This window comes from Gracilinanus agilis, chromosome 1, assembly GCF_016433145.1.
Source record: "Gracilinanus agilis isolate LMUSP501 chromosome 1, AgileGrace, whole genome shotgun sequence".
Classification (NCBI taxonomy): Eukaryota; Metazoa; Chordata; class Mammalia; order Didelphimorphia; family Didelphidae; genus Gracilinanus; species Gracilinanus agilis.
Genome location: NC_058130.1, coordinates 14927396 through 14944059, shown reverse-complemented (window position 1 = coordinate 14944059; position 16664 = coordinate 14927396). Strand labels below are relative to the sequence as shown.

Genomic DNA, 16664 nt, shown 5'->3' with positions numbered 1-16664 from the left:
GCATAAAGCGAGAAGTCAGGCAGCCGGAATAGAAAATGAATCATGATTGCCAACAGTTAGATTTTCATTGGGAACAATTAGGCCCTTCACTGTTAATATACTCAGGCTCCGTGGCCTCAGTGTAGGCCCGAGCTAAAAGCATGTGCCCCTTCTCCCAAGTTTCTGAGCTTTCGATGTGCCAGGCACGGCAGCCTCCAGGGATCAGGGATGCAGGCAAGGCCTGGTTCCTGCCCTTCAGGAAGGAGTGCACGGTCGAGTGTGAGACACAACGTGTAGAAAACAGCATTATTGGCATTCCTGAAGCTCTCCACCGAGGATACAGGCAGTCCTCAGAGGGAAGGCACCAGCAGCCTGGGGGCCCTGCGCTCTTAAAGAAAGCTTGGGAAGGGGGGAAGGAGAGCCAGCCCAGGAACAGAGATGGCTCGTGGAGGCTCGTGATTGAGGGACAGCTGCTAGCAGACTTTTCTCCAAAGCCCTGGCACGGGGGAGACACTGGTGTCGTCACGGTTTTCCGTGTGTGCTTTTCAGATGTCCCAGTCACGCAGGGGCACGTGCCTGTAATCCCTCTTGCTGCGAAGCTCCCTGAAAACATTCGGTCCCGTTTTCTCCGCATCACTCCTTCCCTCTCCTCAGTCCCATGCAGGATCCGAAGCATGGAGACGGGAAAGCGGGCGCTCTGGGATAGAAGCCGGGCTTCCGAGTCCCACATCGGCTGCTTCGTCTTGAATGGGTTTGGGGTTTTTTCCATCTGTTTCTGGTAATAACGAGGTGTTGGTTTTTTCCTTCCTGTTTCCTTTCAAACATGACCACATTCCACACCATCGGAAACTCAGTGTGACGCTCTGAAGGCTGGGCCCGCGAAGCACTCGCCCTCAGTAGGTGGTCCCGCGTGCATGTTCTGTGCTCCGGGAGCTTTACTAACCGGGGCGGGCGGCACTTTAACCCAATGCTTGTCCAGGCCCAGGTCAATACTACCGGCACAAAACTTTGAACCAGTTGACCATTCATGGGGGGGAGGGCTAGGGACCGCCCTTGGAAATGGCACGAAGGCATCAAAGATAGAAAAGGAACCTCGTTCCTCTTAGGAGTTGAGAGCCTGCTGGTGACGTTTTGGTCTTGAGCTCCCCACGAGGAATACTTTTTCGGGAAACTTTTGTCACCTTGTTAGCCTGATCAAGTGAATGCATCCCCCCGTTGGGAAGCGTGCGGAGCTGAAGATTCACGTGGGCAGTGTGTGTGGGTGTCGCTCTTGGCCAGTCCCCGGATGGGCACTCTACTTGGCCCCGAGAGCCGAGGCAGAGGGGGCCGGAGCAGGTCCCTTTGGAGTACTGAGGCTAGTGAGAGCTACTCTCCGTTTCCAGCCTCCGTGCAGTCACCCGTCTCACTTGGGACTCCGTAGAGGCGCGAAGCCATAGCTGTCGGTCTACTTTGGGGGGCTTCTATCTGTAGCCACATTCTGTAGGCCCAGCAGGGCGAGTCCTACCAGAAAGTGGGGTCTCCATGTGCCTGGGTCAGGCGAGACGATCAGGGTGGCCCTCCCTTCCTCGAACCCATTTCTCCTTTGATGTCCCCAGGCTGTTCCCAAACCTGTTTGCCCTCTCAGGCATTGCTGTTCAGTCCCTTAGGGTCCAAGTGCCCAGTGTCCTGGGCGGCCATCTCCTCTCCTGGACAGCAGACACTGAAGTGCGAGCACACGCATGCATGCACGCACGCACACACAGACATAGACACACACACACGCACGCACGCACACTCTCCTCTTTTTTAGAAGCGGCCATGAGTTGTACCAGCGCCTGCCTGGTCCTTTGTGTGGGTGGCCCCGGGGGCAGAGGTGCCCTGTGTCTCTGGGCCGTATCCCTTTGTGGGCTCCCTCTTCCGATGCCCATGTCGACCCAGACGATAAGCCCCCTACAAGGGGAAATCTTTGCCCCAGTGCCAGTCGTTCCAATATAGAACCACACAGGGCTGACTCTGGGCTCTTTTGGTATTTGGTGGCTCGGTGGGCCGCTGGAGATGATTTTCTGTGAAGGACCCTCCCTTGGTTTGCGGACAGTTGGTTGCACTGAGGCTATCCGACTCCCTCTTGTCTCGGATTGCCCTTAGCCCGTTCCAGTGGATTTTAGTTCTCGCTTCAGTCATTGGTCAAAAAAAGCCCGATGTTTGTTTAATGACCGTGTTTGCTTCCAGAGCCGTGCTTATGGTGACTCTTATGGAACGAAGAGGAGGCCTTCCAGCACCCACAGAGATCCCTTGGTTAGTTGGGCTGTGGGTCACCTGTCTGCCCCGTGCATGTGGCCGTTATCCGGAGTAGCATCTCAGCCCAGTGGGATTGTTTCCTTTCAGCTGACGTAGCAAGTAGGAACGCTGACAGCCCTTGAGAACAAAAATACACTGGAATTGTGTTGTTTTTCTCTAGGTCACAATTCTGCTCAGGACTAGTCCATCCTTAATCCCATCTAAGAGGTTTTATTTTGTACTATAACTATGCTCAGGACTTCATAATGTGGGCCAGTGGCCAGTCTATCCTCTGGATTCCCAGGTTATAATTAAGCAAGTGCCAGTTTCCTTCTTGTAGAAAATGGAATTTGAAATCATTTTGGAGTTACCAGCAGTCCCCAGCTATGAAGAGCTTGTGATCCAGGAGGTCACCTGTAAATTGGGAAGTATTTCCCCTAGAAACAGTGTGTTCTGTGTGGTGATCAGGTACCTGGGCCAGTCAGCAAGAGATTCTGGAATTCCTGGTCTAGCTTGGCCATAGAACTATTAATAATTCCTACTAGACCTCCACCGCAGCCTGTTTCTGTGGAAAGATGTGTCCAGGGCTGCAGTGATCAATGCCAAGAACATCTCTTCCCCTACCACAGACTGAAGAGCTTGAGGGCTCATTGCCCATCCCCAGGCCCTGGTCAGAGTTCCCAGGGCTGGACTGGGCTAGGCTAGCATGCCGTGGAGAGAATGGGTTCCGAAAGTGGTGCAGTGCTGACCCCTAAAGGACAAGAAGGCCCCAGATGGGAAGGGCTGGGATGAGGAGATGAGGAACCTCCCTCGGTACTTGCTGAGAGTTGGCCGAGGTGAGGAAATACAAGGAGGGAGAGTGGGTGCTGGTCAGGGCGGCCATTGCCATTCCTACGAGGCAGATTCAGAGATGATCCTTTAAGAGGAGACTGGCTACTGCCTAGCTTTGCTATGTCATGTCACCGTGGCAAACTGCTTTCCATGTCTAGAACTTGAGAGGGGAAGTGATAGGCCTACTAGAGGTTCCTTAAATGGAAATGGGATGAACAATTATTGTGGTATTGAAGACAAAGCCTGCTCTCTAACATTGAAGGCCCAGTGACTAGGTTTCCCTGAGTTTCATTTCCTTCCCTGCTTATTCTTTCCCTGACTTCCTGGGACACAATTTCCTCATCTGCAAAGTGGACCCATGGGAGCCCCTCTCAGCCCTGAGTCTCAAGTCCTTACTCATTTTTTGTGTTTCCAACTGATCAGATTATATGGGTGAGTTATGAAGTTGGGAGATACCAAAACAGAAAGAATTTCTTATCTTTTCAGTGGTTTTGTCAAACTGGTTTTAGGGGGAAAAAAACAATTATTTACTTGCCTAGAGTTTTCATAAACACTCTTCAGTGTATCATGAAAGTTAATTATTAGAGCAGCTGAGTGGCTCAGATTGAGAGCAGGGCTTAGAGATGGGAAGTCCTGGGTTCAGATGTGGCATCAGACACTTCCTAGCTTTGACCCTAGGCAAGTCACTTAACCCTCATTGTCTAGCCCTTATTGCTGTTCTGCCTTGGAACCAATTCACAGTTTTGATTCTAAGATGCAGGGTAAGGATTTTTTTAAAAAGGGCAATGCCATCCTCCTTTCTGTGCCCTCAGACTCCCACCCTAGGACCTCTCACTCTCTCTCATGCCCCATATCCAAACTGTTGCCAAGGCTTATTGAGTTCACCTCTGTGACATGCCTGGCCCACATCTCCTCTCAAATACTACCAACCCCCGGTTTGGGCCTTCGTCCCTTCCCACCCAGACTATTGCAGTAGCTTCTGGGGTGTCTGCCTGCCTCTAGCCTCTTCCCACCCCAACCAATGCACCATTCAGTTGCTAAGGTGATTTCCCTAAATTGTAGACCCAGTCATGCAAACCCCTTCTTCCCCCAAATCAGTAAACACCAGTGGCTCCCCGTAGCCTCCAGGAGCAAATACAAAATGCAACGTTGGCATTTGATCTGGATTACACACGCTCTTCCAAACAGTGGCACTGGCCTCCTGGCTTCCCTGCTCCAGGTCTTTTCTCAGGCTGACTCCCATGTCTGGACACTCTCCTTCCTCTGCTCCAACTCCTGACCCCCTGGCTTCCTTTCAGCCTCAGCTAACATCTCCTTTTCGGTAGGAAGACTCTTTCCATTCCAGTGCTTCTCTCTTGACTGTTTCCTATTAATCCTCTCCACGGGGGGGAGGGGGGGTCTATGTATTTGCTTCTATGTTGTCTCCCCTGTTAGACTGTGAGCTTCTTGAGGGCAAGGACTGCCTCTGGTGCCTCCAGTACTGAGCACAGTGCGGGGCACATAGTAGGAGCTTCATAAATACTTGCTGTTTTTGTTTAATTTGTGCCATTCGTATTGTGAGAACTGAGTCACCCTCTTAAACCCCACTCTTCCGTTTTGCTTTTTGCAGAAAGGCCTCTACTATGACCAGAGGAACTACAGCAGCCTTAGACATAGCAAGTCCCCTTCTGCCTACTCCACTCGGGTCTGTTAGCATTTTGCTTCTGCTTTATTTGAGGATTTATCTTTTGGGTGATTTTCTCATTTTGTGTCTTCTGGGTAAACGCTGACTTTGTCCTGTAGTGTGTGAACACATGCCAGACAGAGTGCCTGCACTGGTAGAGTGGATCCTTGTTTTTGTCCTGTCCCGTGATGCTCTAGTCTTACTAATTTTCTGAGATTTTCCTCTTCCAGCACCAATATTAAATGATAATTAAAGCCTAAAAATATTTCTAATACTCAACAAATACATTTCTTCTCTGTCCTTCAATAATAGTTTGGAGAAATCTAATAACTTTGTTTTATGCTTTGGGGTAATTCTGTCCAAGACTGTCGCTCATGAATTGCGAAGTAACAAGTTGTGAGTTTAATTCTTGTGTCACCACATGCTAACAGATTTTTTTGTTTGTTTGTTTTAAAACAGTCTTCTTCCTTGTACAGTGACCCTCTGGCAACTTCTAAAACTCACAGGGTTAGTACAGTCTCAGAGTTGAGTCTTCTGAGCTTGCTCCTACTTTCTTTTTTTTTTTTTTTTAGATTTAAAAGCCCCCTTTATTGTAGGTTTCTCGTGCAATAAACAGTGGTCTGATGAGAAGCGCCAGTTTGGTTCGTATCTTCCCACCTCAGCTTGTGCATGAATATTGGGGTGGCTAATGGTGTGACTTGGCAGCATAAGTCTAAAATAAAGAAAAGCCTCCTCCTAGGTCAGTTATCATGTTAAAAGTATCATGAATCATAAAAGAATTGTGCCGTGTATCATCTAAGAAGATGGTGCTCCTGACCAACCATCCTGAGTCCTGGTGCTTTGTTTGTGGGCATGGAGAGTCATCATTGCCAGCCCTGCTTTGTGGTCCATATCTTAAGAGACAACTGATTGGGCCAGTGCTGCCGCCTGTGGCCACCGAACAGAGAGGCTCGGGCACTGGCCCGCAGGAGCACGTTAGCTTCGCCGGGGCTGTGATCTCACACAGTGATGTGAGGGAAGAAGCAGCAGCCCTGGCTAGAGGGGGCACGGCCTCATGGCTGATGCTGAGGACTTAAAATTTGGTGCTTGCAATTGGCTGAAACTTTCCACTTCTTTCTTTGTCTGCTCCCGCCATGCCTTGTCCTCATAGGCTGCAGAAAACAAGTAAGGAGTACTTTGACAGGCCTTGCCCATATTTTATTTACCCAAAATGACAATAGCAGATTTGGTTCAGAAATGCTTTTGGCCTCACAAAAGTCATCCATTCTTTGAGCAATCAGGTTTACCTGTGTCCCTGCCCTGACACCCAGTAGATGTGAGCCTCGTTTCCTCCATCTGGGAAATACGGAGGAGAATACTTCACTGATTCCCAAAGTGATTGTAGATCTTAAAGGAGCAGTCAGCCATTGATTTTGTTGGTGAAAGGCTCCAAAGACCCTGCCTTTTTGAAGGATTTGCCCCAATGCACTCCTCATTTGATGCTGTAAAGGAGGGCATATTTTGGGCTCCTCCTTCCTCCTGTTGGGCATTTGTGAAGCTCAAGAGGTGGAAGCCTCTGCTAGGTCATGAAGCACAAGGCAGGGAGCCTGGGATAGCCCCTGCCTTCTAGCGGCTGACCTCTCTCTAGTAGTCAGCATGCACCCACAGAAGGATGTAGGAAATGGGGTGCCCATAAGGGAAGACACTGACCCTGGGTCACACAGCCTGTTTTGTCCCTAGTGGAGCTTGAACTTGGCTTCAGGAGTGACTCTGTCTTTTCCACTACAGGGCCCTGGCTTGAGCTCCTAACTTCCTCTCCCAACTTTTCTCAGCAATCTGAATGTTCTAAGAGCATGATAAGAATTGACCCTCATTTGTGCAGATATCTCATGTAAGAAAGAAGCCAAGCAGATTTTTGCTTAGCTCAAGTAGAAGCATGACCAAGGCCTCTGAGGGAAGAGCAGGGCTCCTTAGCACTTCCAAATTGCTTGGCATTGAGTGGACAGCTGCCATGCGTTTGTCTGGCAAGAAGCCCCAGCCTTTTGCAGCCCCTCGAACCCCGAAGAGACGTCTCCTGTTTCCTTTTTTGCTCTAGGCATCTCTGGGTGACGTGGGATTATATAGCCCTTACAGTTCTCGAACAGTGAGTCTTCTGCAGGGAAACGGGGAGTTTGAGTGCTCTGTGTGTGTTGGGGGTGGGAGGAGAGAGATAACACTTTAATGATGGGAAAATGCCTTTTTTAAAGTATCCCTGTGATCTCACCTCTCCGGGGCCATTCTCTGACCCTTTACAAGAGGCAAATAAAAGGCAAGAAATTATGGCCACTGGGCAGGTCATTTTCTCAGGGTGGCTAAAATTTCCTTTGACCATTCTTGGGGATTTTTTTGGTCAAGTCAGCAAGTATTTATTCAGCACCTACTGTGTGCCATCAAGAACAAAAGGCTGCCTCATCTTGCAGTAAGATGGGCAGGCGAGATGACTCATCTTCTTCCTTTGTCTTTAGCTCCATAGAATGAGGTTACTTTGCCCAGAAGCCCTCTGCTAGGTCCTGTGGGTGGAAAGGATTTGGGCCAGCCTTAGGTCCTCCAGGAATCAATGGCAAATTTCAGTGTCTGTGCATGAGTGAGAGTGTTCAAGGAGCTGAACAATCCTCTAAAACCTTTCTTCTTGCAAATTTTGTAGCCATCGGAATATAGTTACTCATCTCGAGCAAGTTCTTCCCTGAGCAGCCCTGTGGTGAGAGCTCCCGCTGCCTGCTGACTCTGTACAGTAGGACTGCTTTATGGCTCATCCCCTAGAAGCCTTTCTAACATCTTGAGTGCATGGAATGGTGCCTTTTCACCAGCACCACTAAGCATGGCCACCCAAGAATTAATTGGTCGTCAGGAAGGCACTTCTTAAAACCATGTTTTCTACTCTTCTCCAGGCTTGGAGAGCAGTCTCAGAGGAACAGGAGCTGTGCTTTGGAGGGGGTAGTGTGGCTCCTAGGCAGCTCTGATCAGTGGAAGCTTTCACCTTCTCCATGGTGGCCTGGCCTGCTTCTCCCCTCCATAGGCAGCCAGCCCTGGGCTCTCAACATATGGGTGCCACGCTTGGAGTGGGTGCACAGATGATTTGAGCCCTTCTGGAGCATGATCCACCCATAGGAGGAATCACAGGCCTGGCCCACAGCACTCAGCTTCTGACTTTTTTTAAGTTAGAAAAAAGAAAGACAAACTGTTTGCTTTTGTTCCTTGCCTCCCCCAGGATGGACTTGTTTCCTTTATCTCCCCCAGTCATGCCCCAGAGGAGGCCCTGTGTGTGCTAGCTTAAGAGGAACAATGAGGCGGGTTGAGAGCACCCGTGACCCTGGGACTCTGACTGCTCGGTGGCCTTTTTAATGATCTTCTTTTATACCTTGGCTAGTTTTCAGACGATGACACCTGGAGTCTCGCGTCCTCAGATCGCGGCAGCCACGGGCGAGGAGCTAGTGTGGTGAGCTTGGTTTGCATGCTGGCAAGGGAGCCCCATGGTAGCAGCCTTTCTCAGTCCCTGGTTTATTTCTGATGGCCTCAGGAACCCATTTATTGTCAATTAGCTGATGCCATGGGATGGCCAGAAGGCCCAGAGCATTTCTGCTTGAATTTGGCTTGTTGGTCCTGTGGCTTCAGACAGGACTTGTGGAGGAAAGAGGCTTCTCCTGATGAAGGCCAGACTCCGCTGCCTGTGGCTATGTAGCTTGAAGGGGGAAGCCCTAGGAACTGGGGCCTTTGAGCTTTTCCTTACTTTTTGTTGTGTTTTGCATGTGCCTAAGGCTGTGTGTTAACCTTGAAAAACTATCTTGCATTGAGGCTATCACCACATTCCCGGCAGGTTAGGCACGAGTTACAGTTTACAGAACGTTTGTCCGCTACTTTAAAAACATTTTTGTGTTTGTTTGTATCGCCAAGAATGAAAAGTTGCTAGTGAGGGGGCAGCAGGGCAGGAGCTGTCCCTCTGGCCTTTATCCCTCCACACAATCAAGCTTGTAGGACAAGCCAGGTCGGGATGCTGGGCATGGCTAGTGCCCAGGGCCTGTACAAGAAGGGCCAACTTGATGCCGTCATTCAGTGCTGATATTGCTCATCAGAGGAGATGCTCAGAGAGGGGCATCGTGGAGGATGAGGCCAGAGAACATGCTGCTGGGGAGTACAGGTCTCCATTGGCCCGGCCAGCCTCTCTGAGGAAAGAATCAGATCTTTTTAGTGGTCCAAATCCAGGACTTGGTTGGGCCTTCCTCTCTGAGATGACCTCCCACCTCCTCCATGTGCGTCCTCTCTCTGCCTACTTACTGACCTCCCTGAAGGCTGGGGCTCTTTTGCTCTCGCTCTTGCCCGGTGCTTACTTCTTGGGGAATGAGCAGTCAGGGCTTGGGAAGGCTTTTTGATGGCTTGGTTGGCCCTGGAAGGCTAAGAGGGCACAAAGATGCTAAAGGACAAGAGAGTCTCCCCTGTTCCCCTAAGCAGAACCAGGGGAAGCTTCTGAGCTTTCTTTGAGCCTCCTACACATGTTCTGGGCCTGCGCCGCCCTCCGTCCTCTCGGCGCCGATCGTGACACGATCTCGCTTTTCCCGCACTGAAGGTGTCCGCTGCCGATTGCTTTGGGCGCTCCAGTCGGAGGGGAAGTGTCGTCTCTGATGTGGACGATGCCGTTATCCCGGATGGGAACAGTGTGAGTGCCTGGCGTGGTCCTGCGGTGTGGCAGCTTCAGACTAACAATGGCAGGTTCGCCTCTTTGGAAGACTTAACATTGGAGACATGATTGTCTTGAAACAAATTTAGCCCATCTAAAGTAGTCTCGTCTCCAGATTTGTGGTGTTCGGGTCACCCGTGTCCACTGGCCTGTCCTGGGAGTGTGAGAGTCGTAACCACGTTTCCACCTGCGAGCACTCGGCTTTGGCATAACTGGGTGGGCTCGCCTCATTGGCTGCAGAGTTTGTTTTATTAAAACAATTTGTGTGAAATGCGGTGTTTTAACTGAACGCTCTTTGATTGTTTGACTCGTCTAACAGCAGAGCCGAGGCAGCTCTGAGCATGGCAGAGCTTCCCTGGTTCACAAGAATGTGGCAGGGCCAGTCCATGAGGAGTTTGAACCAGTGATTATTGTGACCTTCTTCTTTTTTATTCAAATAGATTTTATTTTCCCAGTTACATGTAATAACGATTTTCAGCGTATGTTTTCTGAAATTTTATGGTCTAAGTCAGTGATGGGGGAACTGCGGCCCCCTGAAATGTTCTATCCAGCCAGGAGACATTATTCCTAATCTGACGCATACAATGAAAGAGTTGCCTTAGAAACAGACGGACAGAGGAGCATTTCCTTTCCTTTGGCCCCTCTTTAAAAAGTTTGCCCGTCCCTGGTCTAAACCATCCCTCTCCCTCCCTCTCCTTCCCCACTTGGGATGGTAAACAGTTTGGTCTGGATTGCACATGTACACAAATGGGGAAGGTCGTCTGCTTTGATGGGCATCTCACTCCCGCAGTCCTTTCTCTGGAGGTCGATGGCGCCCCCCTTGTGAGCCCTTCAGAATTGTGCTGAGAGCAGCCACGACTTTCCCAGCCCGCATCCTCCAACGTTGCTGTGGGTGTACCATGTTCTCCCGCTCTGTATCACTCCGTGCAGATCTCTCCAGCTTCTTCATCATTTCTTACCGCACAGTAGTGTTCTGTCACTAACACATGCCACAATTCGGTCATCCGTTTTCTTTTCTTTTCTTTTTTAACCCTCACCTTCCGTCTTGGAGGCAGTACTGCGTATTGGCTCCTAGGTGGAAGAGAGTGGTAAGGGGAGGCAATGGGGGTCAAGTGACTTGGCCAGGGTCACCCAGCTGGGAAGTGTCTGAGGTCAGATTTGAACCCAGGACCTTCCCTCTTTGGGCCTGGGTCTCCATCCACTGAGCTACCCAGCTGCTCCCATCCATTTTCTAATTGATGGAATTCTCCTCAATTTCCAATTCTTTTGCCACCACAAAAAGGGCAGCCATAAATATTTTTGTACAAGTAGGTCCCCCCAATTATTTTTCATCTCTTTGGGATACAGACCCAGTAGTGGTATTTCTGGATCAAAGTGTGTCATTGTCTTATGGTCTCCTTTGAGCATAGTTCCAAATTGCCCTCCAGAATGCTTGGATCCGTTCACAACTCCACCAGCAATGCATTCCCAATTTTGTGTCCCAATTTTGCCACGTCCCCTCCCACATTGATCACTTTCCTTTACTGCCAATCTGATAGATAAGAGGAGGTACCTCAGCATTGTTTTAATTTGCGTTTCTCTACTCAGGAGGTATTTAGAACATTCTTCATGATGATTGATAGCTTTGATTTCTTCCTCTGAAAACTTCTAGTTGATATCTTTTGACCATTTGTCAGTTGGGGATTGGCTTGTGTTCTCAATTTAACTTAATTCTCTAAATATTTGAGACACTAGATATTATAGAAATTTGTTATAAGACCTCCCCCCACTCCATTTTGTTGTTTCCCTTCTTATTTTGACTGCATTGGTTTTATTTGTACAAAAGCTTTCTAATTTAATATAGTCAAAATTATTTATTTTATATCTTACAGTGCTCTATATCTTTTTTTTTGGTCATAAATCCTTCCTTTCCCCATAGATGTGCCAGGGAAAATGTTCCATGTTCCCCTAGTTTACTAAATCTAAAACTAAGTATCTAAATCATACACCCGTTTTGACTTTAGCTTGATATAGGGAGTGAGATATTGGTGTCATGACCTTTTCTTAAAGGGAAAAGGCTGCAGGTCTTTGGGAGCCCGCCGGCCTTGGACTTGGGACAGCCGAGTCTAGGTCTGGCCCCTCTCCCTCCTCAGTGCCTCTAGACAGCCCCGACCCCGGACAATCTCCAGGCCTAATGGAGAGGCGCAAATACTTACCGGGCGAATAGCTTACTTATGTCTGCAGATCACTGGAACGAGGTCCTCATGACCTCTATGGGAGGGAAATGCTGTTTTTAACTCCATTTTATGGATGAGGAAACCGAGGCAGACAAGAAAAGGGATTTTCTCAGGATCTCACAAAGTATCTGAACGCACATCTTTTTTCTTTTTAACCCTTCACAGTCAATCTCAGAATCAGTACTGTGTACTGGTTCCACACAGAATAGCGGTGAGGGCTAGGCAATGGGGGGGTTAAGTGACTGGCCCAGGGTCACACAGCCAGGAAGTGCCTGAGGCTAGATCTGGGCCCAGGACCCCCATCTCTATCCCCTGAGCCACCCCGCTGCCCCCACTCCAGTCTTCTTGACTCCAAGCCTCCATAGTGGGGGCTGAGCTGCATAAAATCACCGCCACGCCTGCCCCCTCCCCAGACCCCCCGGGAGAGATTTTTCTGTTAGCCGACTTAATGCTTGGCACTGGGCCCCGGAGGGGGGCTCGCTCCCTGCAGTTTGCTGTGTTCCCAGCAGCTCTCCCTGGCTGGGGGCCACAGGGCTGGGGGCACACGTGACGGTATCGATCTGAACCTGTTCTCTTGGCACTGGGTAAGAGCCAGGCGGCGACAGCAGCCCTGGTCAAGCTTTGCCCATCCTCGGGACCCGGTGCAGCAGGCTCCATCGCGTCGGGCAGGGGGAGCTCCACGTCCGCAGATGGGGGGAGCTCGGGGCTCCTCGTGCCGCCCCCGTGTGCCCCCCACCGGGGTGTGAGAGCGCTCACTCGAGGTGCTGGGTAAGCGCTTCCCCCCTCCTCTCTGTCCCATCGATCGGAGGCTGCTGGCCGAGAGCCAGGCTGCCCGACGGGAGGTTCTGGCCAAGTCACTGCAGCCCCAGGAAGTGGACTGCGGCATGGCCGAGGGGGCGTTTCTGCCACCCCCTCCCGCAGCGGCCAGCGGCCAGGGAGGCCGCCGCTCACCCCTCACTCGCTGTACGTGGGGCCCGGCACGCGTGCGCGTCGCCTGGAAAAGACGCTTCTGAGGCGGCAGAGGACGAGCAGCTTCTGGGCTGAGGTCCCGTCAGGGTGGCCGAGGTCAGTGGGGAGGCATCTGGGCAGGCACGAACAGACGGATGCCGTCAGACATATGAGAGAGATTTTACTTGGAGCCAGAATGGGAACGTTTTAGAGCATTTGGGTTTCTGTTTCCTGTTCTTTTGAGGTTCTGACACACTGAAGCTTAGGCCCGGGGGGGTCCTGGTCTCGGGGCCAGGCATGCCCCCTCTGTGGGGCTGGCACGTTGGCCCTGTGCCAGCTGTAGGACCAGGCTGCCCGCCCGCCCCTCCCGACAGGGTGATGGTCCGCTTTCTCCGAGTGGGCATCGCTGCGGCTTGGTTTTCTGCTGGCCCACTCTAGGGTCCGCAGCCCCGTCGCCTTCGGCCTGGGCCGAAGCTGGCCGGACTTTCCTTTTCTCCCGTGGCAGGCGGCAGACCTGCTGCTCTCCTGCCCCAAAGCTCAGTCAGGCTTTGGCTCGTTTACTTACAAGGCTGGGAAGCTTCTCCAGCTTTACGTGTTTGCTTTAGGAGAGCCCGAGGAGGGCATCGTAGGGAGGCCTGAATTCACCCCAAATGCACCCCGTGTGGCGCTCGCCTGACTGTTCCCTTCTTCTTCTTTTCCAGCTGGATGAAAAATGCGACAAGCAGTACGCTGAGGCTTACACCAGGGTGAGTATGCGGACCGCCTCCGGAAGGCTCGTCCCCCCAGCACTTGCTGCTCCCCTTCCTCCTTCCTCCGCTCCCGGGTTCCCTTCACAGGAGAATCAGAGGCTGCAAGGAGGCTGCTGCCACCAGGGAATCCTTCCTCTCCGACGCCTTGATCTGCCGGCATCCTTTTAGAGCCGTCAAGGAACAGGCCGGCCCCTCACTCTGGGCGGCAGAGCTGGCCCTCTTCTGTTCCTTGGGAAATGGGCCCTGAAGGATGAGCACATGTGCCCTGGGAAATGGGGGGCCCTGAGAGCGACAGAATGGGGGGCCCTGAGAGCCAGAAAGATGGGCTTCTAACCTGCTCTCTTAACAAGCGCAGCCTCCTTCCCTTGGGCTGTTCGGGAGAAAAGCATCTGGGCCAGCCCTGAGGAGGATGGCGGACGGGGACGGGCTCAGCTTCTGCTGGGGGAGGAGCAGGGCTGAGGCTGGGTGGGGGACGTCCTGTTATGGGCCTCCGTCTCCTCGTCTTCAGTGACAGGATTGGTGAAATGACCTTCAAGGCCTCTTCTAGCTCCAAATCTGATCTCGGTGTCTCCGTGGCTCTCATTTTGTTCCGTGCAGTCCGGTTCCAGAAGGCCTTTCAGAAAGTCACTCCAAACGTGCAGGCACTGAGGCGGCTTCCCAGCCTCCCAGAATGCCATCAGCCTCGTGGCCGGAGTCCTGGCTACCTTCTGTCCCCCTCCCGCCCCTTCCCCGTCCCCCGCAGCAAGGGGACGGGCAGTGTGTGACGCTGTCCCGTGTCTTCCTTCTAGCCTTCTTCTCGCAATTCTGCCACCACCCCGCTGAGCGGGAGCGCCTCGCGGCGCGGGAGCGGAGACACGGGCAGCTTTGTGGACCCGGACTCTTCATTAAGTGAATTACGGGTAAGGCACGAGCGGGGCCCCCCCACCTCCCCTCAGAGAGGCGGCCTTTCTGGGCCAGGGGCAGACCGAGGCTGCAGCTAAGCGTCAGGACGGACCTTCTCAGGCCGTCTCCTGGGCCTGCCTTCTGCATGCTTGTACCTTCCTGCACTCCGGCCCGTCCTGCTATTTCCCCAAAGCCCAGAGGAGCTCTGCTGGGCACCCCGTCTGGAGGGTACGAGCCAGTGAGCTCTGCTGGGCACCCCTCGGGGTTCTCGCCCTGTTTGTGTTACGGAGCCCTTTGGCCATGGGGGGACGCCTGGAGCCCTTCTCGACGATAGTTTTAATGGACAAAATAAGTTATAGCGTCAAAAGACTGTTGTAAAAGCTCGTGGATTCCAGCTTAACCCTTGAACTCCAATGTCCTTCCGTCGTGGCCACCTTGGGCCGGCCATTATTCAGTTAGGTGGAAGCAGTCTCAGCTCTCCGGGCGAGTCTTCTCCTACCCGTTAGCCAGGAGTCTGAGGGGGGCCAGATGTGTCTCTTGACCCCTCTGGGACAGTTTGAGGGAAGCTTCGGGGTGAGGCGCAGGAGCCGGGAGGGAAGAGCAGTCGAGCTCCCTGGCCCGCGGAGGCTCAGCTTGGTCCTCCTGGACGAGCTCCTGTTCCCACGCCGAGAAGAAGGCAGCCTTCGGGGGGGTGCCGGCTTCGGGACCCCAGTCAGGCTCGCCCGGGGAGTCTGTGCTTTCACAGCCTCCCGCAGCACGTGTCCCGTCCTCTGCGAGCGGAGCCACGGAGGAAGCTCCCCGCTTCTCTCTGCGTGTTCAGCGCTCAGGAATGGAAGCTGATCTCTGTCACAGGCCCCAGAGGGGGACCTCATACAGGGAATGTTTCATTGAAGTAGTTGCCCTCCACATGTCTTGGCAGCCAAATGCAGGGTAAGTAAAAGTGTCTCGAGTGGGCATCTGGTGCCTCGGAGGCTGGTCAACAGCGAGGCAGCTCAGTGAATGATGCCCACCTTAGAGCATCTCTCCAGGCCCAGGATGGGGAGAGTCACAGCTCCTCGGGGTACAGGGATGAGCACTGACGCCATTTTCAGCCCCGAGTTTAGCGGTGAAGACGATCAGGTGGACTGACCCAGAGGCCTTCGTCCTGTGCTGCTCCTGCTTGCCCTCCGGCCCTTTCTAGCCATCCTGAGTAAAAGTTATGCTTGGCTTCCTTTCATTTGTCTGATATCAATCTGAAATGGGCAAAGCTTAATTCTTATTTCCTTTGGACAGTTTTAAGCTGTAAAATCTTTTTTCTGCATGATTTTCTGCAATGGTTTCTTCCTATGTCCTGCAGGATATCTATGATCTTAAGGACCAGATACAAGATGTAGAAGGGAGATACATGCAGGGACTTAAAGAGCTCAAGGTATCAGGGTTCCAGCTTTTTCCCCAGCATGCTTTGCATCTGAACCCCTGGGGTCCATGGCGGCTTCGGCCCCTTGAGGGCTGATCTCCTTGCACATAGCTTTACTAACCGTGTTTGTCTTTGAAGCATGTGCTTAACCCTCCCTCCTCCCCCCACCTTTCCCCCGAGGAAGGGGCACCCTTGGGTCAGTGGTGAGAGGGTCGTCCTCAGGTCCTAGGCCTCTGGCCCCTAGAGGAGCCCTGGCTGGTCAGAAGGCAGGTAGCCGCATGGTGGCTTTCCTCCCTTCCTTCACCCCTGCATAAGAACGAGGTTTTTCAAGGACTGTTAGAAGATGGTTTTTCGTTGCGCCTCGGTCTCTTAAAAAATAAAAAGAAATATGGGCGCCCTGGTACAGGGCGTTCACGCTGCCTTGAAAAAGTCATCCTGAAACTCTCCAGGTGGGAGCCAAACTGACAGGGTAAATATAAGAACATACCCCGGATCATCCCAGCTGCTGCGGTAGTGTTAGTATTCGTGTGCCACTAGAACAGGAAAGACCCTGAGAGAACTTCCCAGAACTTCCCAGAGACGTCCAGAGAGGCCGGGTCATTGGTCCAGGGTCAGTCAGTCAAACACGTAGTAAGCTGCTGCCATATGCCATAAAGTTGTCCATAGCGTCCTGGGAGAGGCAGCGCCCGAACAGCCACGTTCAGACAAGCTCTGTACAGGGTAAATGAACTGTCCAACAGGGAGAAGGTGCTGGCCGTCAGGGGGGTTGGGAAAGGCTTCCTGCTGAAGGTAGGAGTTTATCTGAGACTGGAAGGAAGCTGGGAGCCAGAGATGAGGAAGAACGTTCCAGGCACAGGGACCATTGGTGAGATGTCCCAGATCAGGACATGGAGTGGCTTGTGCTGGTGGGATCCCCCGTGAGTGAGGCAAGATCCATTAAAGGGGCCTCAGAAAGAACATTCAGAGAGGTAAGAGGAGAACCAAGAGAACAGGGTCGTGAAACCTTGGAGAGAAGAGCAAATCAAGGAGGAGAGGGTTGGAGGCTGCTGAGAGA

At 52.2% G+C, this 16664-nt stretch overlaps 1 protein-coding gene across 1 annotated transcript in view; it reads left to right on the top strand.

Annotated features, from left to right (window-relative positions):
* The window catches only part of LRRFIP2 (LRR binding FLII interacting protein 2), a 66602-nt gene that overhangs the window by 25150 nt on the left and 24788 nt on the right, over positions 1-16664 (top strand). Inside the window, exons 6-17 of the mRNA XM_044675548.1 lie at positions 834-875; positions 2188-2253; positions 4676-4750; positions 5189-5236; positions 5326-5370; positions 6804-6851; positions 7392-7445; positions 8115-8183; positions 9309-9398; positions 13285-13329; positions 14121-14231; positions 15551-15622. Coding sequence (XP_044531483.1) covers positions 834-875; positions 2188-2253; positions 4676-4750; positions 5189-5236; positions 5326-5370; positions 6804-6851; positions 7392-7445; positions 8115-8183; positions 9309-9398; positions 13285-13329; positions 14121-14231; positions 15551-15622 — 765 coding nt within the window. The remainder of the gene's footprint in view (positions 1-833; positions 876-2187; positions 2254-4675; positions 4751-5188; positions 5237-5325; positions 5371-6803; positions 6852-7391; positions 7446-8114; positions 8184-9308; positions 9399-13284; positions 13330-14120; positions 14232-15550; positions 15623-16664) is intronic.